This window comes from Mustela putorius, unplaced genomic scaffold (assembly GCF_011764305.1).
Source record: "Mustela putorius furo isolate JIRA1106 unplaced genomic scaffold, ASM1176430v1.1 tig00000827_pilon_pilon_pilon, whole genome shotgun sequence".
Classification (NCBI taxonomy): domain Eukaryota; kingdom Metazoa; phylum Chordata; class Mammalia; order Carnivora; family Mustelidae; genus Mustela; species Mustela putorius.
In genome coordinates this window covers 9,092,788-9,117,819 of record NW_025421489.1, presented here as the reverse complement: position 1 = coordinate 9,117,819, position 25,032 = coordinate 9,092,788, and the positions used below count along the sequence as shown (strand labels likewise).

At 39.6% G+C, this 25,032-nt stretch overlaps 1 protein-coding gene across 1 annotated transcript in view; it reads right to left on the bottom strand.

The window, feature by feature from the left end:
* The window catches only part of ST8SIA6 (ST8 alpha-N-acetyl-neuraminide alpha-2,8-sialyltransferase 6), a 101,353-nt gene extending 84,859 nt beyond the window's left edge, over positions 1–16,494 (bottom strand). The window contains exons 1-3 of the mRNA XM_045085037.1: positions 16,396–16,494; positions 15,512–16,296; positions 14,952–15,050 (exon numbers count right to left, since the gene is read on the bottom strand). Of these exons, the coding sequence (XP_044940972.1) occupies positions 14,952–15,050; positions 15,512–16,296; positions 16,396–16,494 (983 nt within the window). The remainder of the gene's footprint in view (positions 1–14,951; positions 15,051–15,511; positions 16,297–16,395) is intronic.
* Between the last annotated feature and the right edge of the window lie 8,538 nt (positions 16,495–25,032).

Below are 25,032 nucleotides of genomic sequence, written 5' to 3'. Positions count from 1 at the left end.
TCTGCTTCAGGATATGCTTTCTTTCTCTCCCACTGCCCTCTCCCTCATCCCTCCCTCACCCCTACTCTCTCTCTCTCTCTGAAATAAATAACTCTTTTTTTTTTTTTTTAAGGAAACACCAAGACAAAATAAGTCCTTAACTGACAAAGGGAAACCCAAAAGGCTAGCTGGAGACTTCTCAACAGAAACTTGGCAAGCATGATATATTCAAAATGTTGAAAAGGAAAAATCTACAACCAAGAATACTCTGTCCAGCAAGGTTATCATTCAGAATATGAGAGAGAGAGAGTTTCCCAAACAGAACTAAAGGAGTTCCTGACAACTAAATCAGACCCACAAGAAATATCAAAGAGGACTCTGAGTGGAATGGAAAGACCAAAAGTGACAAAGACAAGAAAGAATCAGAGAAAATCTTTGGAAACAATGACAAAACAAGAAATAAAATGAAAAGAAACATGTATCAATCATTACTCTGCATATAAGTGGACAAAATGCTCCAATCAAAAGACACAGGGTATCAGAAAGCACAGAAAACAAGACTCATCTATATGCTGCCTACAACAGATGCATTTTTAGACCTAAAGACACCTGAAGATTGAAAGTAAGAGGATGGAGAAACACTTAGCATGCAAATGGATTTGAATAGAAAGCCAGAGTAGCAAGACTTATATCAGACAAAAATAGACTTTAAAACAAAGACTGTAACGAGAAACAAAGAAGGGTACTATCTCATAATACAAGGGACAATCCAACAAGAAGGACTAATAGTTATAATTATTTATGTACTGGGAGCACACAAATATATTAAATAATAACAAACAAAAAGAAACTAATTGATAATAATACAATGATAGTAGGGGACTTAAACATCCCACTTACATCAATAGACAGACCATCTAAACAGAAAATCAACAAGGAACAGTGGCTTTGAATCACAAACTGAGCCAGATGGACTTAACAGATATATTCAGAACATTCCATCTTAAAACAGCAGAGTATACATTCTTTTCAAGTGCACATGGGACCTTCTCCAGAAAAGATCACATAATAGGTCATAACCAAGCCTCAACAAAGACAAAATCACTGAGATCATACCATGCATCTTTTCTGACCACAAAGCTATGAAACCTGAAGTCAACTAGAAGAAAAAATTTGGGAAGACCACAAATACATGGAGGTTAAATAATATGCTACTAAACAATGAATGAGTCGAACAAGAAATCAAAGAAGAAATTTAAAAATACATAGAAGGGCCCACTCCCCCTGCTTGTATTCCCTCTCTCACTGTCTCTCTATTAAATAAAAAAAAAATTTTTTAATACATAGAGGGGGCACCTGGGTGGCTCAGTAGGCTAACATCTGACTCTTGATTTCAGTTCATGTCATGAGCTCAGGGTCATGAGATTGAGCCCTGTGTTGGGCTCATGCTGGGCATGGAGCCTGCATAAGCTACTCTCTCTCCCTCTCTCCCTCCCCCACTCCTGTGATTCACATGCACTCTTTCTCTAAAAGAAAAGAATAAGAATAAAAAAAATTTTTTTAATACAGGGCAACAAAAGAAAATGGAAACACAACAGTTCAAAACCTTGGGATACAGCAAAAGTGGTCCTAAGATGGAAGTATATTGCAAAACAGGTCTACCTAAGAAGCAAGAAAAATCTCAAACAATCTAACTTTACACCTAAAGGAACTAAAAAATTAAAAAATAACAATAAGAATAATAATAAACAAAACAAAACAAAAAAAGCAAGTGAAGCCTAAAATGAGTAGAAGGAAATAATGATGATCAGAGCAGAAATAAACGATATAGAAACTGAAAAAAAAAAAAAAACACAAACAAAACCGTAGAACAGATCAATGAAAGCAGGAGCTGGTTCTTTGAAAAAATTAATAAGATTGATAAATTCATAACCAGACTTATCAAAAAGAAAGGAGATCACAGTGCCTGGGTGGCTCAGTTGGTTAAGGATCTGACTCTTGGTTTCAGCTCAAGCCATGATCACAGGGCCATAACTGAGCCCGACATTGGGCTCCATGCTGGGCATGAATCCTGCTTAAGATTTTCCCTCTCCCTCACTCTTCTCTCCCTTGCTCTCTGCCCCTCTCCCACTGACATTCTCTCTCTCTCTCTCAAAGAAGAAGAAGAGTAAGAAGAAGAAAGAAAAGAAAAGACAAAGGACCCAAATAAATAAAATCACAAATGAGAGAGGAGAAATATCACTGACACAACAGAAATACAATTATCAGAGATTATGAAAAACTATATTCCAACAAACTACACAAACTGGAAGAAGTGAACAAATGTCCAGAAGCATAAAATTACCAAAACTGAAATAAGAAGAAATAGAACAGACTGATAACCAGCAAAGAAATTGAATCAATAATAAAAAAAATCTCCCAATAAACAGAAGTCCAAGGCCACAGGTCTTCACCAGAAAAATTCTACCAAATATTCAAAGAAGAGTTAATACCTATTCTTCTTTAGCTATTCCAAAAAAAAAAAAAAAAAAAAAAAAAAAAAAAAAAAAACCAACCCAGAAAAGGAAGGAAAACTTCCGAATTCATTCTATGATGCCAACATTACCCTGATACCAAAGCCAGGCAGAGACTTTACTAAAAAAAGAAAACTACAGGCCAATATCCCTGATAAAAATGAATGCAAAAATTCTCAGTAAATACTAGCAAACTGAATCCAGTAAGACATCAAAAGAATCATTCACCATGGTCAAATGGGATTTATTCCTGGGTTGCAAGTTTGGTTCAATATTCATAAATCAATCAACATGACATACCACATTAATAAAATAATGATAAGAACCATATGATCCTCTCACTAGATACAGAAAAAAATATTTAAAAGAAGTACAACATCCATTCATGATAAGAAATCTCAACAAAGTAGGTTTATAGGGGACATACCTCAATATAATCAATATAAGAAAAACCCAGAGCTAATATCATCTTCAATGGGAAAAAACTGAAGGCTTTTCCTCTATGGTCAGAAACAAAGCAGGAATGTCCACTCTCACCCATTATTTAACATAGTACTCTAAGTCCTAGCCACAGCAATCAGACAACAAAAAAGAAATAAAAGGCATCCAAATTGGCAAGGCAGAAACAAAATTTTCACTATTTGCAGATGACATGATACTACAGGCAGAGAACCTGAACAACTCCACCAAAAAATTGCTAGAACTGATACACAAATTCAGTGAAGTTGCAGGATACAAAATCAATGTACAGAAGTCTGTTCCATTTCTACACACGAATTATGAAGCAGCACAAAGATAAATTAAAGAATTGATCCCATTTACAATTGCAGCAAAACCCATGAGATACATAGCAATAAACCTAACCAAAGAGGTGAAAGATCTATACTCTGAAAAACCATAAAACACTGATGAAAGAAACTAAAGAAGATGCAAAGAAATGGAAAGACATCCCATGTTCATGGATCAGGAGAACAAATACTGTTAAAATATCTATACTACCCAAAGCAATCTATACATTTAATGCAAATGCTATCAAAATACTAACAGCATTTTTCACAGAACTAGAACAAAATTTGTATGTACAAAGACCCTGAATAGACAAAGCAACTTTGAAAAAAAAAGCAAAGCTAGAGGCATCATAAATCCAGACATCAAGTTATGTTTCAAAGCTGTAGTGACCAAAACAGTATTGTCATAAAAAAATAGACACACAGATCAAGAGAACAGAATAGAAAACCCAGAAATGAACTCACACCTATATAGTCAATTAATCTTTGACAAAGCAGGAAAGAATACACGATGGGAAAAAGACAGTCTCTTCAAAAAAATGGTGTTGAGAAGACTGGATAGCAATATGCAAAAGAATGAAACTGGACTGCTTTCTTAATAAATTCAAAATAAAGACATAAATGTGAAACATGAAACTATTAAAACCCTAGAGGAGAACATAGGCAGTAACCTCTCTAACACTGGCTGTAGCAAATTCTTATTAGATATCTTTCCTGAGGCAAGGGAAGCAAAATAAAAAATAAACCATTAGAACTACAAGAAAATAAAAATCTTCTACACAATGAAGAAAATAATCACCAAAACTAAAAGACAACCCTCGGAATGAGAGAAATATTTGCAAATGATATATGTGATAAAGGGTTAATATTCAAACTATATAAAGAACTTATAAAACTAAACAACTCTGGGGGACCTGGGTGGCTCAGTATGTTAATCATCTGCCTTCAGCTCAGGTCAAGATCCCAGGGTCCTGGGATCGAGCCCCCCATCAGGCTCTCTGCTCAGTAGGAAGCCTGCTTCTCCATTTCCCTCTGCCTGCCATTCCCCCTGCTTGCGCACTTGCATGCTCTGTGTGTGTGTGTGTGAAATAAAAATATAAAATCTTTAAAAAAAAAAAAAACCTCAATACCCCAAAACCCATTAAAAAAATGGAGAGACAGCAATCAGACAACAAAAAGAAATAAAAGACATCCAAACCTGCCAAGAAAGGTCAAACCCTCACTCTTTGCAGATGATATGATACTGTATAAGGAAAACCCAAAAGACTCCACTCCAAAACTCCTAGAGCTCATACAGGAAATCAGTAAAGTGTCGGGATATAAAATCAATGCTCAGAAATCAGTTGCATTCCTATACACCAACAGCAAGACAGAAGAAAGAAAATTAAGGGAGTTGATCCCCTTTGCAATTGCACCCAAAACGTAAAATACCAGGAATAAACGTAACCAAAGAGGCAAAGAATCTGTACTCAGAAAACTAGAAAGTACTCATGAAAGAAATTGAGGAAGACACAAAGAAATGGAAAAATGTTCCATGCTCAGGGAGTGGAAGAACAAATATTGTGAAAATATCTATGCTACATAAAGCAATTTACACATTTAATTCAATCACTACCAAAACACTATCAATGTTTTTCAAAGAAATGGAACAAATAATCCTGAAATTTATATGGAACCAGAAAAGACCTGAATAGCCAGAGTAATATTGAAAAAGAAAACCATAGCGGGATGCACTACAAACCCAGACTTCAAGCTCTATTACAAAGCTGTAATCATCAAGACAGTATGGTATTGGCACCGAAACAGACACACAGATCAATGAAACAGAATGGAGAACCCAGAAATGGGCCCTCAACTCTATGGTCAACTAATCTTTGATAAAACAGGAAAGAATTTCCCAATGGAAAAAAGTCTCTTCAACAAATGGTATTGGGAAAATTAGATAGCCACATGCAGAAGAATGTAACTGGACCATTTCCTTATACCACACACAAAAATAGACTCAAAATGGATAAAAAAAAAAAAAAACCTCAATGTGAGATATGAATCCATCAAAATCCTTGAGGAGAACACAGGCAGCAAACTCTTCAACCTCAGCCGCAGCAACTTCTTCCTCGAAACATGGCCAAAGGCAAGGGAAGTAAGGAAAAAATGAACTATTGGGACTTCATCAAGATCACAAGCTTTTGCACAGGGAATGAAACAGTCAACAAAACCAAAAGACAACTGACAGAATGGGAGAAGATATTTGCAAACAACATATCAGATAAAGGGCTAGTGTCCAAAATCTCTAAAGAGCTTAGCAAACTCAACACCCAAAGAATAAATAATCCAATCAAGAAATGGACAGAAGACATTTCTGCAAAGAAGACATCCAAATGGCCAACAGACACATGAAAAAGTGCTCCATATTACTCAGCATCAGGGAAATACAAAACAAAAGCACAGTGAGCTATCACCTCACACCAGTCAGAATGGCTAAAATTAACAAATCAGGAAATGACAGATGCTGGAGAGGATGCGGAGAAAGGGGAAACTTCCTACACTGTTGGTGGGAACGCAAGCTGGTGTAGGCACTGTGGAAAACACCATGGAGGTTCCTCCGAAAGTTGAAAATAGAGCTACACTATGACCCAGCAATTGCACTATTTGGTATTTACCCTTAAGACACAAATGTAGTGATCCACAGGGGCACCAGCACCCCAGTGTTTATAGCAGCAATGTCCACAACAGCCAAACTAGGGAAAGAACTTAGATGTCCATCAACAGGTGAATGGATAAAGATGTGAGAGATATACATACACACATATATATGTAGGTATGTATATACAATGGAATACTATGCAGCCATCAAAAAAACAAAATCTTGCCATTTGCAACAACATGAATGGAACTAGAGGGTATTATGCTAAGCAAAATAAGTCAATCTGAGAAAGACAATTATCATATGATCTCTCTGATATGAGGAATTTGAGAGGCGGATGGGGTTTTTAGGGAGGAGGGAGGGAAAAAAATGAAACAAGATGAGACCAAGGAGGGAGACAAACCATAAGAAACTCTTAATCTCAGGAAACAAATTGAGGATTGGGGTGTGGGGGCAGGGATAGGGAGGCCGGGTTATGGACACTAGGGAGGGCATGTGCTATGGTGAGTGCTGCGAATTGTTTAAGACTGATGAATCACAGACCTGTACCCCTGGGACAAATAATACATTATATGTTAATTTAAAAAAATGGAGAGAAGCCATGAATAGACTTTCTTCCAAAGAAGACATACAGACGTCTAACAGACACATGAAAAGATGCTCAACATCACTGACCATCAGGTGATGTACATTAAGTGCTGAATCACTAAATTGCACACCTGAAGCTAGTATTACACTGCATGTTACCTAACTGGAATTTAATAAAAACTTAAAGAAAAAAGATTCTCTAACTTGGCAGACCACTGTTCTCAAAGTGTAAGGAAAAATTATACTTTTTTTTTTTTACTATATTTGAACAATATTTACTATAAGCAGCAGAAGAAATCTTTAGAAAGCATTTGCTTTGCGTTCTCAATAAAATACAAGAAAACCGTCAGAAATGAAGGGTGAGGTGTATTAAAAGCATACTTAGAAGTTTCCTAAGATATAAACTGATGTGAGAAGATGCAGGCCGAGACAAGAAAAAAATTGTAAAGAATAATAATGGAATAGATGTACTGTTTTAGACAGGGCCAAACAGAGAACTGACACTACAGAAAAATAATTCAGAAATGTAGAGGACAGATTTGAGAGGCCATCCCAGAGGGCAGGGGAAAAAGACAAAGAGAAAAACTGAAATCGGAAAAAGAAATAAAATCGTTTACATGGAAAGGTAATGATGGGAAGAGGTTCAGCACCGGCACACACAAAAAATGAAGATTCACTTCACAGAATACAACCAGAATGTGCGGAACACATCACATAATCCATTATAGGATACCAAATGGAATAAATAGAAACAAAATAGAATAACTGGGCCAGTGGATTAAAAAGGCTTACAGAAAAAGTTAACCAAAAGAGGTCACTGAAAAGACATACTGCTGTAAATTTAACAGCAGCAAAGAAAGAAAAGAACATTCCTCTCAGGATCTGTAACACAAAAAAATCAAACAGGTTACTTTTGAAAAAGTAAAAGTTAGGATTACTCTTATTTGTTTTTCAGGGCCCTAAAAGGCAGAAAATAGATGAACAGAAATTTTAGAAAAATTCTAAGACCCAAAAAAAAAAAAAAAAAAAAAAAAAAAAAAAAATGGAGTCATGGTGCAGTAATTCAGTACTCATATGTGAAAAATAAGAATTGGATCCTTAAATATCTCAAGTTTCAGAAACACTATCATCCATCCTCTAAGGCTAAAATGTCCAAGATTTATGCCAGCTGACCAAGAACGCAAAGGAAACAAAGACCTGAAGAAGTGGGGAGAGGCTCCATCACAATGGCATTGTAAGCTGAATGTTTACAATGGCATTGAGCACTGAACAACAGAAAAGAAAATCTCAACAGTATTTCTAGACTTGTTGGGTTTAAGACTTTATTTGTTTGTTTACTTGAGAGACAGAGAGTCAGCTCCACAGAAAGCAGGAGTAGGGGGAAGGGCAGAGCAAAAGAGACAAGCAGACTCCCCGCTGAGCCGAGCAGGGAGCCCAACGCAGGGCTCAGGGCTTGATCCCAGGACCCTGGGACCATGACCTGAGCCAAAAACAGACGCTTAATTGACTGAGCCACCCAGGCACCCCACCCAATATTTCTAGATTGTGAGCAAGAACCTAATTCAAATAAAAAAAAATTCTCAAAAGCAAAAGTACAGGACAGAATAATAATAACTTAATAAAAGCCCACCCTTTTGCCACATGCCGAAAGAAGTTCTAGGACCATTAAATGTTTAAATATTTTAAAATGTACTTAAAATGTATACTTAGCACAGCAAATACTTCAATAAATGAACTGTTACGTTTATTCAGAAGCAGAATTGGGAAAGAAAAGTAGATACAAGTGATAGAGTAGAAAGGTTGGAACTTGCACAGATTAAATAACCACAGACATAATTAAATGTTAACTAAATTAGAAAATCAATTTAAATGCATGGTAAAGAGAAGTTTTACATTTTTGATATTCATAAACCTCTTGTATAGCTGTAAGAAAATAGAGTATCTTTTTTTAAATTCTTTTTTTTTTAAGATTTTATTTATTTATTTGACAGACAGAGATCACAAGTAGGCAGAGAGTCAGGCAGAAAGAGAGGAGGAAGCAGGCTCCTGGCCGAGCAGGGAGCCCGATGCGGGACGCGATCCCAGCACCTGGGATCATGACCTGAGCCGAAGGCAGAGGCTTAACCCACTGAGCCACCCAGGCACCCCGAGTATCTTTTTTTTTTTCCATTTTTTAATAATTTTTTATTTTTTATAAACATATATTTTTATCCCCAGGAGTACAGGACTGTGAATCACCAGGTTTACACTGAGTATCTTTTTTTAAAGACTTTATTTATTTATTTGAAAGAGAGAGAGAAACAGCACATGTGCATGCACAAGCAGGGAGAGGGGCAGAGGGAGAGATTCTCAAGCAGGCTGACAGCGGAGCCCCTGCAGCGTGAGGTGGGACTCAGTCTCAGGACCCCGAGATTATAACCTGAGCGGAAATCAGGAGTTTGGATACTTAACCAACTGAGCCACACAGGAGCTCCAGAAAACAGAGGATCTTGATAGAAAGATAGATAACAGTATGAAGAGCCAAACCATAAAGTAAAATTTAAAAATATCCTAAAGATTAAGCACAACATTACAAATAGAAATTAAGACATCAATAAAATATTATATTCTGATAGTGAAACTAAAAATATGAAAAGAAATTCTAAAACACAGAACTGTCAGGAGTTTGAGTCAATGGTCACTCTCCTACACTGCTAACAGAAAAATAAACTGAAACAACCATTTTTGTTGGACAAGTCCTAGGAACATTTTGAAATTTCCTATATTCTTTGATCTAGCCCCTCCACTTCTAGAATTTATTTGAATAATCAAGAATACGTGCAAAGGTATAAAGTTGTTCATATGATGGGGCACCTGGGTGGGAAGCGACGGCCTTCGGCTCAGGTCATAATCCTGGAGTCCCAGGATCGAGTCCCACATCAGGGTCCCTGCTCAGCAGGGAGTCTGTTTCTCCCTCTGACCCTCCTCCCCCCATGCTCCCTCTCTCTCTCAAATAAATAAATAAAATCTTTTTAAAAATAAAGTTGTTCATATGAAAGTATAAATCAAAATTTTTAAAAAAACCTAAGCCTAAATTATGATAGGTGTACAAGTTCAAATACCATGTTCTAAAAATTATGTTGCAGAAAGGTAAATGACATGAAGAAAAGTTTAAAAAGTTTTACTAACCCCTACCAAAATATGCATAGCAAAACTGCCAGATATGTGCATACAAAGTTATTGAAAATACGAGTAGTACCCATCTTTTGTACCCTGAATGACAGGCAGTTTTCTTTTTCTTTGTACTCATCTAAAAATCATGCAGTAAAGTTGCTACAAAACATGCCGTAAAGCACTTGCCACAATAATGAGTTGGGATGTAACACAACTGACTTTTGATGTCTGCCCTTTGTGGATGCCCAGGTGTCAAACAAGAAAAAGTCAAAGTTGTACTGCAGGGAGAAAGGATCACAGGGAACAGAAAGGCAGCCCACTTGGGAAAATAGCAGGTAAACCTCTCTAAGAAAGCAGAGAAGTAGAAGTATGGTCCCCACATCTCTGGAAAACTCATAGTCCAGTCATCCCTGAAGGGGCAATGAAATGGGCAGTAAGTACCAGAACATTCACAGCATAGCTGTTGCTCACTGGGAAATCTGAGCTAGACACAGAGCCTGAATCACCACCATGGATGTTAAAGTCAGAATGGACACCCCCACTAATAGGCACTAAGTCACAACCGGGACCTAGATACTCCCGTGGAGGGACCCTGGAATTCCAAGCCAGCTAGTTACACAGACTTGCTCAGGCTACATGATTAACACTGCTGATAGTCCAGTCTCTCACTTCTTGAGTATTTGAGAACTAACTTATGACATTATAGCAGATTCTACTAATTTATTTTGTAATCAAAAATGAAATTAAAAGAAAGAATATTTGATTAGTATTTTTTAAAATTCCAACCACCTGAAAATTTAAGTATTCTTCTAAATCACTATGGAGATAAAAATTATTTAAAATTTTAGTGCAATTATAGGGGCACCTGGCAGGCTCAGGCAGTGAAGCATGCAACTCTTGATTTCAGGATTGTGAGTTCAAGTTCCACATCAGGTATATTTAAAGAAAATTAATAAAATCTTTTAAAAATTAATGTAATTATACACAGTTTAGAATATATTTTTGAAAATCAAAACACTATGTATCCAAACTTAAGGAACAGACCTAAAGCTGCGTTCAAAGGAAAATTCATAGTAGTAAACATTCTCTTACAAAGCAAAACAGAAAAATAAATAAAGCATTCACTTCAAGGCATTAAGTTGGAAGAAAGGAATGATTTTTAAAAGATAAAGAGAGCACAAATGAAGTAACAACAAGGAAAACATGCCAAAATTGAGAAATAAATCCAGGAGCTGGTTGTATGAAAAACAAACCTAGAACAAACTTTGACAAAACTTATTAGAAAAAGAAAGCATTCATTGTAATGGAATTATATTTTGAAAATTATTATTAAGTTTTTCTCTTTTGTCTTCTGACTTTGACATGACTTTTCCCTCTGTCATTTTAAAGCATCCTTTGGGGGATTCTGGAGCGATGAAGACTTGTTACTCAAAAAATGCAAAGAGAAAAATAAGGTGATATTCAGCTATAGCCAAGCAAAACAAGGTATGCTATGGCCTCAAGAAAAGAATTCCAGATTCTTCTCATTCTCCCACTTGAGCACATTAACCACCTTATTTGGAAGAAACAGCTCTTGGAGCTTTCTCAATCTTTTCAAACCTGGTCTCCACAAATTACCATTAAGACTTAGGTTGGAATTCAACCTAGAGGTTTGAGTCAGGACAAAAGAAAATATGAGGAACTGGGGTAGACTGCACATTCCCAACTGGGACCAGAGGTGGAAAGAAGAGAGCTCTGGTTTGGGGACAGAAAGATAAGGGTAACCACAAGAGTAGACGAAGTTGGCCTCATCCCCCACCTCGGACTCTGAAAAGAGATCGCTTCTTGGACAGCCTCCCATCCTGAAATTAACTTAGAATAGGGTCACATGTACTTCACAGTGCAAGTAGAGGGAGGACCTCTATTTAATTTCCAGAACCAGCCTCCATTCTTATATGTTTAGACAGGTCCCAGAAATAGCTGGGAGACTGGTTGTGGATCTGGTGAGCCAGACCTGGGTGAGACAGCCTCAGAGCAAATGTTGCAAAGTAACAACACAGGAGAGGACTAAGAGAGAATCTTCACCAGATCCCAGAAAGATAGCACCAGGTGGGAGCTCATGAGGAAGATAGAGTGGGGGGACCCATAAGGTAGAATACCCGAAGAAAAAGAATGAGCCACAAACTGCAATTTCCTAACTGGCTCTCAGCTGGGTGGTACCCAGCCATCAGGTGGAAAGTGGACAACATCACTCTGGAAATTAGAGGAGTCAAAGGTTACCATGATCATGAACCCCAACTCTTAACCCTACTAACACATCATCTAAGCCCACCTCCTCCTTGTATCTGAGTGTCATCTTTAAGTAAAAAGAAATGATGAAAACAATATGGCAGATGGAGCATTTGCTCCCAGAAAGAATAAATATTGCCAGAAAGAGTTGATTAAATTGTCACATCGGACTAAGCTTTAACCTGGAGACATACACACACACCCCATCTTGCCCAGCACCTCAGAAAGGTTACACAGCAAGGCCATTAAGAGTGTGGGATTCCAGGGTGCCTGGGTGGCTCAGTGGGTTAGAGCCTCTGCCTTCGGCTCAGGTCATGATCTCAGGGTCCTGGGATCAAGCTCTGCATCGGGCTCTCTGCTCAGCCGGGAGCCAGCTTCCTCCTCGATCTCTGCCTACCTCTCTGCCTACTTGTGATCTCTGTCTGTCAAATAAATAAATAAAATCTTTAAAAAAAAAAAAAAAGAGTGTGGGATTCTGTATCCACATGGCCTAGGTCTGACTCCTGGATCCACAAATTCCTTGTAACTCTGGGAAATTTACTTCCTCCCTCCATGCCTCAGTTTCCTCAACTATGAAATGAAGATAATCATAGTTTCTCTCTGTAGTTTTTAAGGGTTAAGAGAGTTAATAAATATAAAGTGCCTAGATCAATATCTGGCCCATTAAAGTATTCATTAAGTGTCGGTTATCTTTACTGCTATTAGCATTACTATTATTACTTTTACCTATTACCTACAGTGTGGGGCTCATAAAGGAAAGATCAGAGCAGCTACAGAAAAATTAAGAAATTCCAATTTCTCGGGGTGCCTGGGTTGTCAGTTAAGTGTCCAACTCTTGGCTTTGGCTCAGGTCCTGATCTCAGGGTCCTGGGATCGAGCCCCTTTCAGGCTCTGAGCTCAGTGGGTAGTCTGCTTGAGAATCTTTTTGCCTCACCCTGTGCCCCTCCTGCTCATGCTCTCTTTCTCTAAAATAAATAAATAAATCTTTAAAAGAAATTATAGGGGCTCCTGGGTGGTTTAGTGGGTTAAAGCCTCTGCCTTTGGCTCAGGTCATGATCCCAGGGTCCTGGGATGGAGCCCCGCATCAGGCTCTTTGCTCAACATGGAGCCTGCTTCCTCCTCTCTCTGCCTGCCTCTCTGCCTACTTGTGACCTCTGTCTGTCAAATAAGTAAATAAAAAATCTTTTAAAAAAATAAATTCCAATTTCTCTCCATAATCAAGTAGTACAGATTAAAATTTGTATCCCTGCTACATAAATAATTAAAATCATAAATGATAAAAGGCATATAAAATAAATTAGACAGGTTTTTAAAAACATGACAGAATAGTATTTAAAAAGCCTTTGAATCAGATTCAGAAAAACATAGGAATTACCTATATTAGCTCAAGAAGCATGCAAAATAGAAAAGAAGTATGCCAAAAGAAGCTAAAAAATTCATCAAAGAATTACCTCAAAAAAGGCCTAGAACCGGGTAATTCAATTAGTGCATTCTTTCAAAATTTCCCCAAGGGGTAATGCCAAAATGAATAACAAACAGTACCAAAGCCTGCAAAAAAAAAAAAAAAAAAAAATGGAATGCTCCCCAGATCACTGGAAAGCTATGCTATCTATAGTATACAAACCAGAGGCCACTATTTTTATCAAAAGTTTTGTTACTCTAGGATTTCTTAGTACCTCTAACATGTTATAAAATCCTAATAGGAGGGCTGTGGGAGACTGTTCCTGCACTTCAAGATTTCTTCCAGGCTCCACCAGACCTTTATTATGACTATGCTACACAGGAGCCCTGGGGTTGCTCAGTCAGAAAGATTTAGAAGGTCCAAGAGCCAAGAATATACAGAAGGAAACATAGAAAAAAGCATTCACAAAAGATAGGCAGAGGAAAAGAGACAGTATACAAAATTGAGGTAAGAATAGCGTTGCTGAAGCACGGAACGGTACATTCTTCTGGTGAAAATGTAAATTGAACCAACTCTTCCAGGATGTAACTGGCCATGTGTTTGGAACCAACAATGCATATACTCTTCAACCTAATAATGTCACTTCTATCATTCTATCCTGGAGAATTCATTTAATATGAAGATAAGGATTTACATACAAGAATACACTTAATAGAATTATTAACAGCAAGTAAAACAAAAAGCAAACAGGAAACAGTCAAAATGTCTAGAGCTACAAAGAGTTAAACAGCACGTTCATCTGATGAATTATCCAACAATTAAAAGCAATAGTGGGGGGGATAATGATATGTATTTGTCTAATTTTTTAGGAAAAGGTAGACCACAAAGTCTATCTTAAATATATTTTAAAAATATATGTAGGTAGGAAAAACTACTGGAAGAATACAGACCAAAGCCTTAATATGATCTGTGGGTGAATATTTTTTAATACATTTCTCATATTACCTTTCTGCAACAAGCATGTATTACTTTTATAATCAGAAAGAAAGATAAAAACCAAATAATTATTGCACATGGATAAATACTCCTGTGAGTGAAAAAGAACAGTTTTAAGCTTCCATTCACTAAGGACAAAACCAGTCTGAACGTTGCGCACAGAATTCTCCCAAACGTGAATCTCTCTACACGGGTGCCCTGTAAAGCATAAAGACAAAAAGCAAACCAACCGAATCCCTCTACGGACAGGCTGAGCTGCCTCTCTCCGGGGTTTTCAACACCAAGTGACGGAGAAGGGGCCTCAGCACCCATTTTGGCAAAGTGCAGCTGTTTGAGTGTCTCCCTCGCTTCGGAGAACCTCTACGTGGAGATCCAGGCTTTACAGGGGAGGTTGAGACAGTGTGAGGAGTTACACACACACACACACACACACACACGCACAGTGTGAGGAGTTACACACACGCACACACACACACAGAGCACACTCAGACACCCAAGCGCACTCAATCGCGCGGTCCCAGCCAGACAGCGCGAGGCGAGCCCTGCGGCTGCAGCCGCGCCCCACCCGCGCCCCGCGGCCGCCGAGTCCCCGCCCGCCCGCCGCCCCGCGCCGCGGGTACCTGTTCGTGGGGCGCGGTAGCTGGGTCGCCGGGCTCCGGAGCGTCCTCAGCGCGGCGGGGGTACCGCGGGTGGCGTCCCTGCTCTCCTCCACCGAGAGCCTGCACCGCCAGGAAAAAAACTAAGTTGTTACACGTCGCTGACAGGCTCGGCGGCCGCAGCGCGCTCGCACCTGGCCCGGGCGTCCTCGCGCCGCCCCGGCTCCCCCGCCCCGGCAGCTCCCAGACCCCGGAGTTTGAAGGCGCTTAGGGCGGGAAGGAAGGGGAACCACGGACCAGAACGGCGAGCTCGGGAGACCGCGGGGGACCCGACGGCAGGTCCCGCTCCGCAGCGACCGCCCGCCGGAGCCCTCGCCTCTCTCCCCGCCGCAGCCGGTGCCCACCTGGACCCCGCGTCGCCCCCTCGGTCGCCCGGGCCAGGCCCGTCCCGCCTCCTGGACGCCCCCTTTCCGGCCAGCCCTCGCGCGACCGCCGCCCGTCGGCTTCCCTTCGCGGCGGCCCGGAGGCGGGCGGCCGGGCGGCGGGGGAGCCCCGGGGGGGCGCGCGGCGGGCGGGCGGGTTACCTGGAGCGAGCGGGCGCGTCGGTGGAGCACCAGAGCAGGCGCAGCAGCAGCAGCAGCAGCAGGCTGGCGAGCAGGGCGAGCAGCGCGCCCCCCGGCCGCATCCTGAGCCCCACGCACGACCGCCGCCGCCCCGGCGAAGCGCAGCCCGGCCGGCCCGACTCGCCGCTCCCGCCGCCGCCGCGGCCACGCACACCTCCAGTGTTCAAACGCGGCGGGGAGGGGCGACGACGGCGCGCGGCGCGGGCCCGCACCCGGGGCGCCCCGGCCCAGCCTCTCGCGGTGTGCCGGGGGCGAAGGGAGAAGGCGCGTGCCGGCTCTCGCCCTCTCGCGCCCAGCCCCGGACCGCTGAGCTCGGCGCTCGGCTTGGCAGTGACGATGGGCCGAGCTCGCCTCCTCTCCGCCCGGAGGCGCTCCGAGCCGCTGCGGGCTTTAGTCGCCGCGCCGCCGCCGCCGCCGCCGCCGCTGCCTCCTCCTCCGCCGCCGCTGCTGCCGCCGCCGCCGCCGCCGCCGCCGCCGCGCGGGGTCACCTGAAGGTTGGGACTCGCGAGCTGGACTCGGTGCTGATTGGGCTCCAACTTTTGTGCGCCCTCGCCTTCCCCGGAGTGCCCGCGGGCTCTTCCCCGGAGCCCACGCAGCTCACCCAAGCACACCGCAACTCCTTCCGCGTCCCTGCGGTGGAAAGCAAGGACTCGGAGGGCTGGAAGAGAAGAAAGGAAAGAGACCACTTCAAAACTTTTCTTAAAACTGTGTAGTCGCTCGGCTGGATCGCTCCCACGCGAAGGCTGCTAGGGACATGGTTTCGTTCGGTAGATCCTGGTACCCAAGGGGAGGAGGAACCGTCTCTTACTTGAACGCAGATTTAGAGGCACCGAGAGTGGATTTACCAGGAGCCAGGGAATCTTTAGGGGCTGGCATACTACCACCTGAAGGCCGAGCTGGGCCCCAGCCTGGTTTTGCAAATAGTGTTTTTGGAACACCTCCATGCCGGCTCCTTTGTCTTCTCCATGGCTGTACGTAGCTGGGGGGACCTGCTTTGGGTTTACAAGGCAGGGTTGAGTAGTGGTGACAAAGATAATAAGGGCCCTGGAGCCTAAAGCATTTATCTATCCCTTTTCAGAAAAACTTAGCAGACCATTGGTCTAAATCACGTTGGTCTAAATCATATTGGTTAGATACTGGAAAATGGCCCTATGGCGGTGTGATACGGTCTGGCTGTCCTCTTTCTGCCCCAAGCGATTCTGTCCTCGTCCTCCGTGCCTCCAGCACACTGCGCATGTCTCCTGCAGTGCAACCTCAGTTTTGCTCCCGACTCAACCCTTGAGGAACCTCAGTGAACCGTAAACCCCAAAACTGTTAGATGGGGCCTCATTAGATCGTACAGAGTTGAGCTTTCTCCGAAAGAACAACTGGACTTCACGATCTCGCAAATACTTTGGAAGGGCTTAAGCTCTGAAAAGTCTTTAATTGTGTTAGCTTTCCCAAGCGACAAAAATATTTGTATTTCACTTGGAGTCTTATAGAGACACAAGGTCTTGACCTAAAAGACCCACCCCAGAGCCTTTGGGGGAACAAGGCAGCCAAACAACGATAAAGCTGTTGCCAGGGATTTTGTCACTGAAAAAAATAACTTATACCCAAAAGAGAAATATGGGCTACCTAGTTCCTTTCTGCTAACCCTGCATTTACTCTAATTAAAAATATTTAGTTGAAAACAAACCAGAACTTTTCACATAATAGTCGATCAATAAATGTTTGATCAATGAATGAAACGCCTAGGAACTAACGCTTTCCTTAAAGAGAAGAAGGAGGAAAAAACTGAAAATGGGTGTGACTGGAAATATGATTTCCTTCCATAGCTCACTCCTGCTGTTAAAGTATGTGCTAATCAATAAAGAAAAAGTTGTTCCTTTTACATAAGGTCAACATTTTTAGGAATATGGCTGCTTATCTGAGTAGGGCACAAAAAAGTAATACTATATTCAGGTGCTGTTAAAATAATAAAGCAACCCAGTTCTACATGTCTGAAAGTGAGGCATTCTGTTAGACAAGTAGGATATGGCACAATTATCTTGAAAATGAAAAGTTGTCTGGATTTGGGAGATAGTCTGAATTTTATTTCTCTTAGAGCAGATTTGGGCAGACAACTCATACTGCAGACGGTTTGCAGAAAAAGAAAAGGACATTATTGTATCAGCCAGGAAGCTGCAATTTCACCTAATTTACTAAAGTTTAATATTTCAGCACAGCTGGGCTCAAGGCAACAGCAGAAGAGTCAGTCTTGCACTGGGTTCCCTAAACACCCTTGTTGTTGTAAATGAAGTTACTTTTTATCAAGCCAATGGCTATCAGCAGGGGACTCACAAAAGCCCATTTTAATTGGAAAACCAAGTGTAAATTTGCACTGGGAATTCTGAACCCAGTATTAAAATTTGACAGTAGGGAACTTTACCACCAGCTTTGTAAATGAAGACTTGGGTTGGTAAAATATGAATTATCCTGCTTATCCTTGAGAGATTAAAAAGAAAAGCAAAAAGCACCTGACAAAAATGAGTCCTTCTGTATTATCAGCCACAGAACCCAAACTGTAAAACTGTATATTTGGTAATTTAAGATTAGTGAGTTTGACCAACAACCTCAAAGATACATTTGGGTCATTTGGGTAATCTGCTGAGGCCAGGATCTAAAAAGAAAGTCTGGGTGCTATGTAGAAGTCGCAGCTGGTGTGTAAACCTGTCTCACTCATCCAGTCTGTCCAGCATGTGCCTCTCATTTACCTTTGTTATTCTTTAGTTTTGACCCTTACTTTCAGAAAATCACCATGAAAACCTGGTTGGGAAGTAATGATATATTAAAAAAATGTCCAAATAATTGAAAATCTTCTAGGAAGTTGGAGTTTCTCATTTTCGGTGTAAGGTTTTAAATATTTCCATGTGCACAGATTTAGGCATTCACGAAGAAGAATCTCAGATATCAAGGGCCTGTTGGATCCACTTGTACACACAAGTACAGACTCTCAATATAGAGAAACGCAAAAAATCACCCAAGAATCTTTTCCTTCATTTGGGGGACATTTTTATCTCCCTGATAGAAAGGGTGGTTCCTGATGTCTTCAGGGTGCTTGATTGGTTTTTAGTAATAGTAGAGATTCGTGAAGACTATAGAACAATAGCACATTCATAAATATTAAACTATTCCTTGGGGGAGGAAATTCATAAGAATAGTATAACCAAGGCTATATATTTTCAGTAAGTTATAAAATATAAATAAAAGTAGAAATAACTTCCAGAAATCAACAAACATGTATGAGAGGGAGCTCTTTCCAAATATGTTTTATTACCAACTTCTCCCACTGCTAAATGAATATTTAAAAAATTGATGCAGGGGCACCTAGGTGGCTCAGTGGGTTAACCCTCTGCTTTTGGATCAGGTCATGAATCCAGGGTCCTGGGATCAAGCTCCCAGTCCGGTTCTCTGCTCAGCAGGGAGCCTGCTTTCTCTCCCTCGCTCTCTGCCTGCTTCTCTGCCTACTTGTGATCTCTCTCTCTCTCTCTCTCTCTTTCTCTCTGTTAAATAAATAAATAAAATATTTTAAAAAATAAAATAAAAATAAAAAATGGATGCTATTCTGTGCATAAAGTAGTTTTAACTTTAAAGATAGAACACTGAAGGTCATATACAAATTTTTTATAGGTCTTACAATTATAAGAAATCCAATTTGTAGCATAACTAAAATTACAGAACCAAAAAAATTAGAGTTATTATTTACAGTGCAAAATAGATTTTTAATGTATAAAACATTCAAACTTTAAAAACTCCTCTCTCTGAAATCCACTTAAAAGATCATCAAGGACCAAAAAGAAAAATGGAAATTGTTTATCCTGAAACCATAAAATGGCTGCAATCCCATTCCACAAACTCCCAAGAATATCTGTGAAAGGTGAACCAATTGGACAAGAATACCAAGTTCAAGGCTCATTGCCTCTATTTATGAACTTAAATTGGTAGGGTGGGGGGAATGGAAAAGTTTCTGAAGGCCCTACTAATGCACAATTTGGAAGAGCAAAGTCTGGGAGTAGGTCACATCAAAAATGAGTAGCGATTAGTGTAAATGGCCAGAGTTACAGAGTTTGAAGAGAGGCAGTGACCAGTATTTCTGTTTCCAGTGAATACAGCTCTATCCAGAGAAATGATGACCTAGATATAATGCTACTCTTGAAGAAAGATGCTACAAAAAAATTTTGTAGCTACTGGTTAAAATCAATTTACCAAAGAAAAATTAGTACCTAGTCTATGTATTCAATAAACAACAGGCCCTCAAGCCATTGGTTTTTAGACTGAATTGGCCTCTCCCAGACTACCCTTGCTGATTCCAGTGTTTGCAAGATCAGGTAGAACTCCAGCTATTTCAGCAGATTGGGGCTGGAGGTTGTATGTGCAAAGATTATGTACCTAACCCTTCCATAGTCTCTCCTTAACTTCTCTTCCCTACCACTTCATTGTGTACAACCTAAACTATAACCAGAGAAATAACTGAACAAAAAAACATCCAATAACAATCCTGTAATGCAAAAGCAAGTTTCAACAAGTAGACAGATGAAAAGGAAACACTGGCAAAAATTTTCTGTTCACAATATTCCTGGCAAGTAGCAAAACAAACAAGCAAACACATAAAAGCAAATGACAAATAGAGGCATGATTTCTTTCAAAGATGAGTAAACAAAAGGGGGAAAATGATGTAATAGTTATGCAAAATATAAAAGAAAAAGAATGTGGGGCGCCTGGGTGGCTGAGTGGGTTAAAGCCTCTGCCTTCGGCTCAGGTTGTGATCCCAGGGTCCTGGGATGGAGCCCCACATCAGTCTCTCTGCTCCGCGGGGAGCCTGCTTCCTCCCCTCTCTCTCTCTGCCTGCCTCTCTGCCTGATTGTGATTTCTCTCCCTCTGTCAAATAAATAAAATCTTCAAAAAAAAAAAAAAAAAGAAAAGAAAAGAAAAAGAATGCAAACAATAAAAAGGAAAATGAAGACTACAGGTTGGAACAAGACTTCCTCCAGGAAACAGCAGAAAACATAAGCCACAATCACTTCATACTGCCCAGGAAATGAAACACAAACACTGCGATAGAAAAACCCAAAGAAGAACTAAGAACTGAAAGAAGAAATAGCAAAGCAACAGTATGAAAAGTGAACTGATGACAATAGAAAAAAACATGCAAATAGAAACCATTATAGAACTTAAACTTTAAAAGCCTGAGCAGAATTGACTTGGCAAAAATCTGAATTAGCGTTATGGAGATGAGACTGATGAGAATTACAGAAAAAGGAGAGGGACAAGGAAAATACAATCATTAGAAAAACAATTATATGTATCTAAGATATTATATATATATATACCATGTAAGTATTAGGGATTCATTTTTAAAGACAAAGAATGAAATATTACAAACAATTAAGGATATAGTAGAAGAAAACTTTACCAAAAAATATGTAAATCTGCAGATATTTTCTTCTTTTTGTCTGATCCCATTATGTGCACTTACGAGGTTTTAGAGAAATTTATAGAGAACAACTAACTTCATGATTTATTCTCCTCTAGAGATTATTCAAAAACAAAGAATCCTAAGAGCATAAAAGACATAAGAAACAGGTAGAAATTAATCTTGTCTCTGACTTCACTTCAGCAACATTAGACTCAAAAGGAACAAAAGTAGGAGCGCCAGAGTGGCTCAGGTTGAGAGGCTGACCCTTGATTCTGGCTCAGGTCATGATCCCATGGTCCTGGGATTGAGTCTCTGCATTGGACTCTATGGCCAGCATGGAGTCGGCTTAAGAATTCATCCTCCCTCTCCACTACCCCCTCCTCCACTTGTGCCTTCCCTCCCTCTCTCTCTCTCTAACAAAATTATACTTACAGGGTTTTTGAGCAGAAGAGATGTGACCCCCAAATTCTATACCAAGCTAAGATATTTTTTATAAATAAAAACAATTATTTTTACATACAACATTGTCAAATATTTAAGAAAACAGAATATGTACTACTTGTGTATGTATCCTGGAAAAAAATCAACTAGAGCCATAATTCAACTATAAAACATGAATCAAATAAAGAATTCACAATGAAGAAGTGCTGGCCATAAGGAACTCAGATGAACCATACATCATTTTTAAAATAGAATTGAGTTTAAGTAATAGAATCTCACAGTGGAAATGTTACATTTTCTTTAAAAATCACTACATAAATATGAAATTAAAAGTTGATGCAATAAACCTGGGAAAGAAAATCTCTAGCTCACTATAAATAGTGGGAAATATGAAATAAGAATACTAATGAAGGATGGAGTGCAAGTGTATTACTTTCTTGATCTTTCAGGGCAAATATATATAATCAAATTATCAAAAGGCAGCTATTTTTTAAAAAGTAGTAATCGTTTTATTATTTAAAAAAGAATAAATATATATATATACATACATATATAAATATTTTCTAATGAAGGGGAAGGAAGAAAGAAAATTCATTCTTTTTTTTAAGACTTTATTTATTTATTTGACAGAGAGTGATCACAAGTAAGCAGAGAGGCAGGCAGAGAGAGAGAGAGAGGAAGCAGGCTCCCTACCAAGCAGAGAGCCCGATGCAGGACTTGATCCCAGGACTTCAGGATCATGACCTGAGCCAAAGGCAGAGGCTTTAGCCCACTGAGTCACCCAGGTGCCCCAAAAATTCAGACTTTCTAACTAAAAACAGAAAGAATACCAATTGGAACAATACATGGATCTGCTACAGACATTTAGAAATGTTTTATAAAATATAACAATAAAAATGAATGCACAGCTAAGCACTCAATAAAGAAGGGAAAAGCCCCGTACCAGAAATGAGGAAAAAAGTGAAAAAAAGAAAGAACAGTAAGTGTGCAATGTGACCAGCAGCTAACCTGAAAATCCCAGTGATCTGGAGGTTTGCTTTTAACATCTATTCAGGGGATGAGGAGGAGGATGAGGTTCTCCAGTGAGAAAGAATCAAAATTCCTATGGAAAGCTTTTCTTCTTGTTGAAAACAAAATATGTGAACTAGGAAAACAAAGATTCACATACCTCACAATGATAACTCTTTGTCACCATCTAAGCTCTAGGTGAAAGAATTTTATTTTATTCTAAAACTTCTGCTTCACTTGAGTTTGAGGCCCAATTTTATCCCACATGAATTTGTTCTGAAGTTAACACAAAGATTGGCTCCTGCCTAATGATGTTCTGAGGTATATGGTAGGAAAGTGCTAACTACTCTGGTTCCATAAAAAATCTCAAAGAAAAGGAATCTCACTAAAACATGAATCAAAAGATAAAAATATTTTCTAATATTATTATTAAAAAATACTTTAGGAATTCACCCTAGAATATGTCTCAGCAGGAGGGGGTCTGGTGGCTCAGTCAGTTAAGCATCCAACTCTGGATCTTGGCTCAGGTCATGATCTTAGGGTATCATGGGATAAAGTCCTGTGTCAGGTGCATGCAGCAGTTAGGCTCCATCCTGAATGTGGAGTCTGCTTGAGATTCTCTCTGTCCCTCTCCCCCTCTTAAATAAATAAATAAATAAATAAATAAATAAATCTTTAAAAAGATATGTCTCCACAGATATCATTAATGGAAAGATCATTAACCAGTAATCAGAAAACAGTGAGGTTTAAAATTATTAAGAATATGGAAGGGTGAATCAACACTGGGGAAAGAAGGGTAATAAAAGGTATTTCCTAAAGAACCAACAGAATTGTGAGAAACAAATATATAGTTATTGATATCAAAATAGTCAATGATGGCTCAAGGTATAATCTGTGATCTAGAATATTATATGAGAAAATTATCCATTGAGAGATAAAGATATAGAAAATGACTAAAGCTATAGAAAAGAAAATCTATCCTATTATCCGCCACTGTGTAACAAAGCATCCCAACACTCACTCATTTAAAACAATAACATTTTATTATACCTGAGGATTTTGCAGGTCAAAAATTCAGAGAGAACCTAGCTGGGTGATACTGGTATATCACACAGTGTCTGGAGTGATCTGGAGGCTTCAGTATGGTTTCACTTTTCTTGCCCTTTTTGATGGAATGGTTGAAAGGTTAAGTTCAACTAAGACTGTCAACTGGAGTGCCCACACATGAACTCTCCACCATAGTGATCTCAGGGAACCCAGACTTCTTACACAGAGGCTCAGTGTTCTTCACAAAACTATTCTGATAGGCCTGGACAGAAGCTGCACATTTTTGCAAGCTAGTGTTAGAAATTCCAAGACAATACTTCTTCTCTATCCTATTGGTTGAACAATTCCCCACATCTGGTATATATTCAAGAGGAGAGGAACTCGACTCCATCTCTAAGAGAAATAACAAATAATGTGTCACTTAATCTACCACAATCTAATATTTGTATAATAGAAATTCCAGAAAGAGAGAATAGAGAAGAGGTCATCTTTGAAGAGCTAATATCTGTAAACTTTCCAGAACTAGTAAATGATTTGAAACCTCTTTTAAAAGTAACAACAAGTGCTGATCAGAATGAGTAAAAATACATCCAAATCTTAATACACTCTAATAAAACTACAGAACCCCAAAGACAAAGTCTTAGAAGCAAAGAGGAAAGAAACGTAACTTTTAAAGAAATGGTAATTAGATTACAGCATTATTTCTCATCAGCAAAAGTAGAGCCCTAAAGTTAATTAAATCTTCCAAGACCCAGGGGAAATAATTACCAATCATAAAATTTTATACCTGGCTAAACTATCACACATATGTGAGGATAAACTAAAAAGTGTTTACAGAGACTGAAAACGTTTACCACCCACAGTCCCTTGTTGAAAAGAAAACCTATAAGTGGTACGTTCCAGGAGAAAATAAACTGATCCCAGAAGAAAGGAGTGAGATACAAGAAAAAAGGTGAAGAAGGAAAATGGCAAACAAGCAATACCTAGATAACACAAAATAATGACTGATTTATAAAGGGAACACAAAGCAAGATTGAACTAAAACAATAGACAGTAATAAAATGAAAGAGAACAGTAGCAATCAGAGTGAAAGCACACAGAGATCCCTGAAATAGGGATTCAGGAAGTCATTAGCAATAGTAATTACCTTTATACATTGTTAAGTCAAATATACACTTTTTTAAATGTTAAGACATCCTCTATAATATGTGAGGCGATGCATATGCCAACTAACTCACTTGTGGGAATAGTTTTAAAACAGATAGGTTTATCAAATCATCACATTATACACTTCAATTATCTTAAATTTTCTTTGTCAATTATACCTTAATAAAGCCAGGGGGAAAAAGGGATATCCACCATATAGAAAAACATGATAATTTGGGGGGGCACCTGAGTGGTTCAGTCATTTGCATGGCTGACTCTTGATTTAGGCTTAGGTCATGATCTCAAGGTCCTGGGATCAAGCCCTTCCTCGGGCTCCACACTCAATGGGGAGTCTGCTTGTGGATTCTCTCTCCTCCTTCTCCCTGTTTGTGCTCTCTCTCTC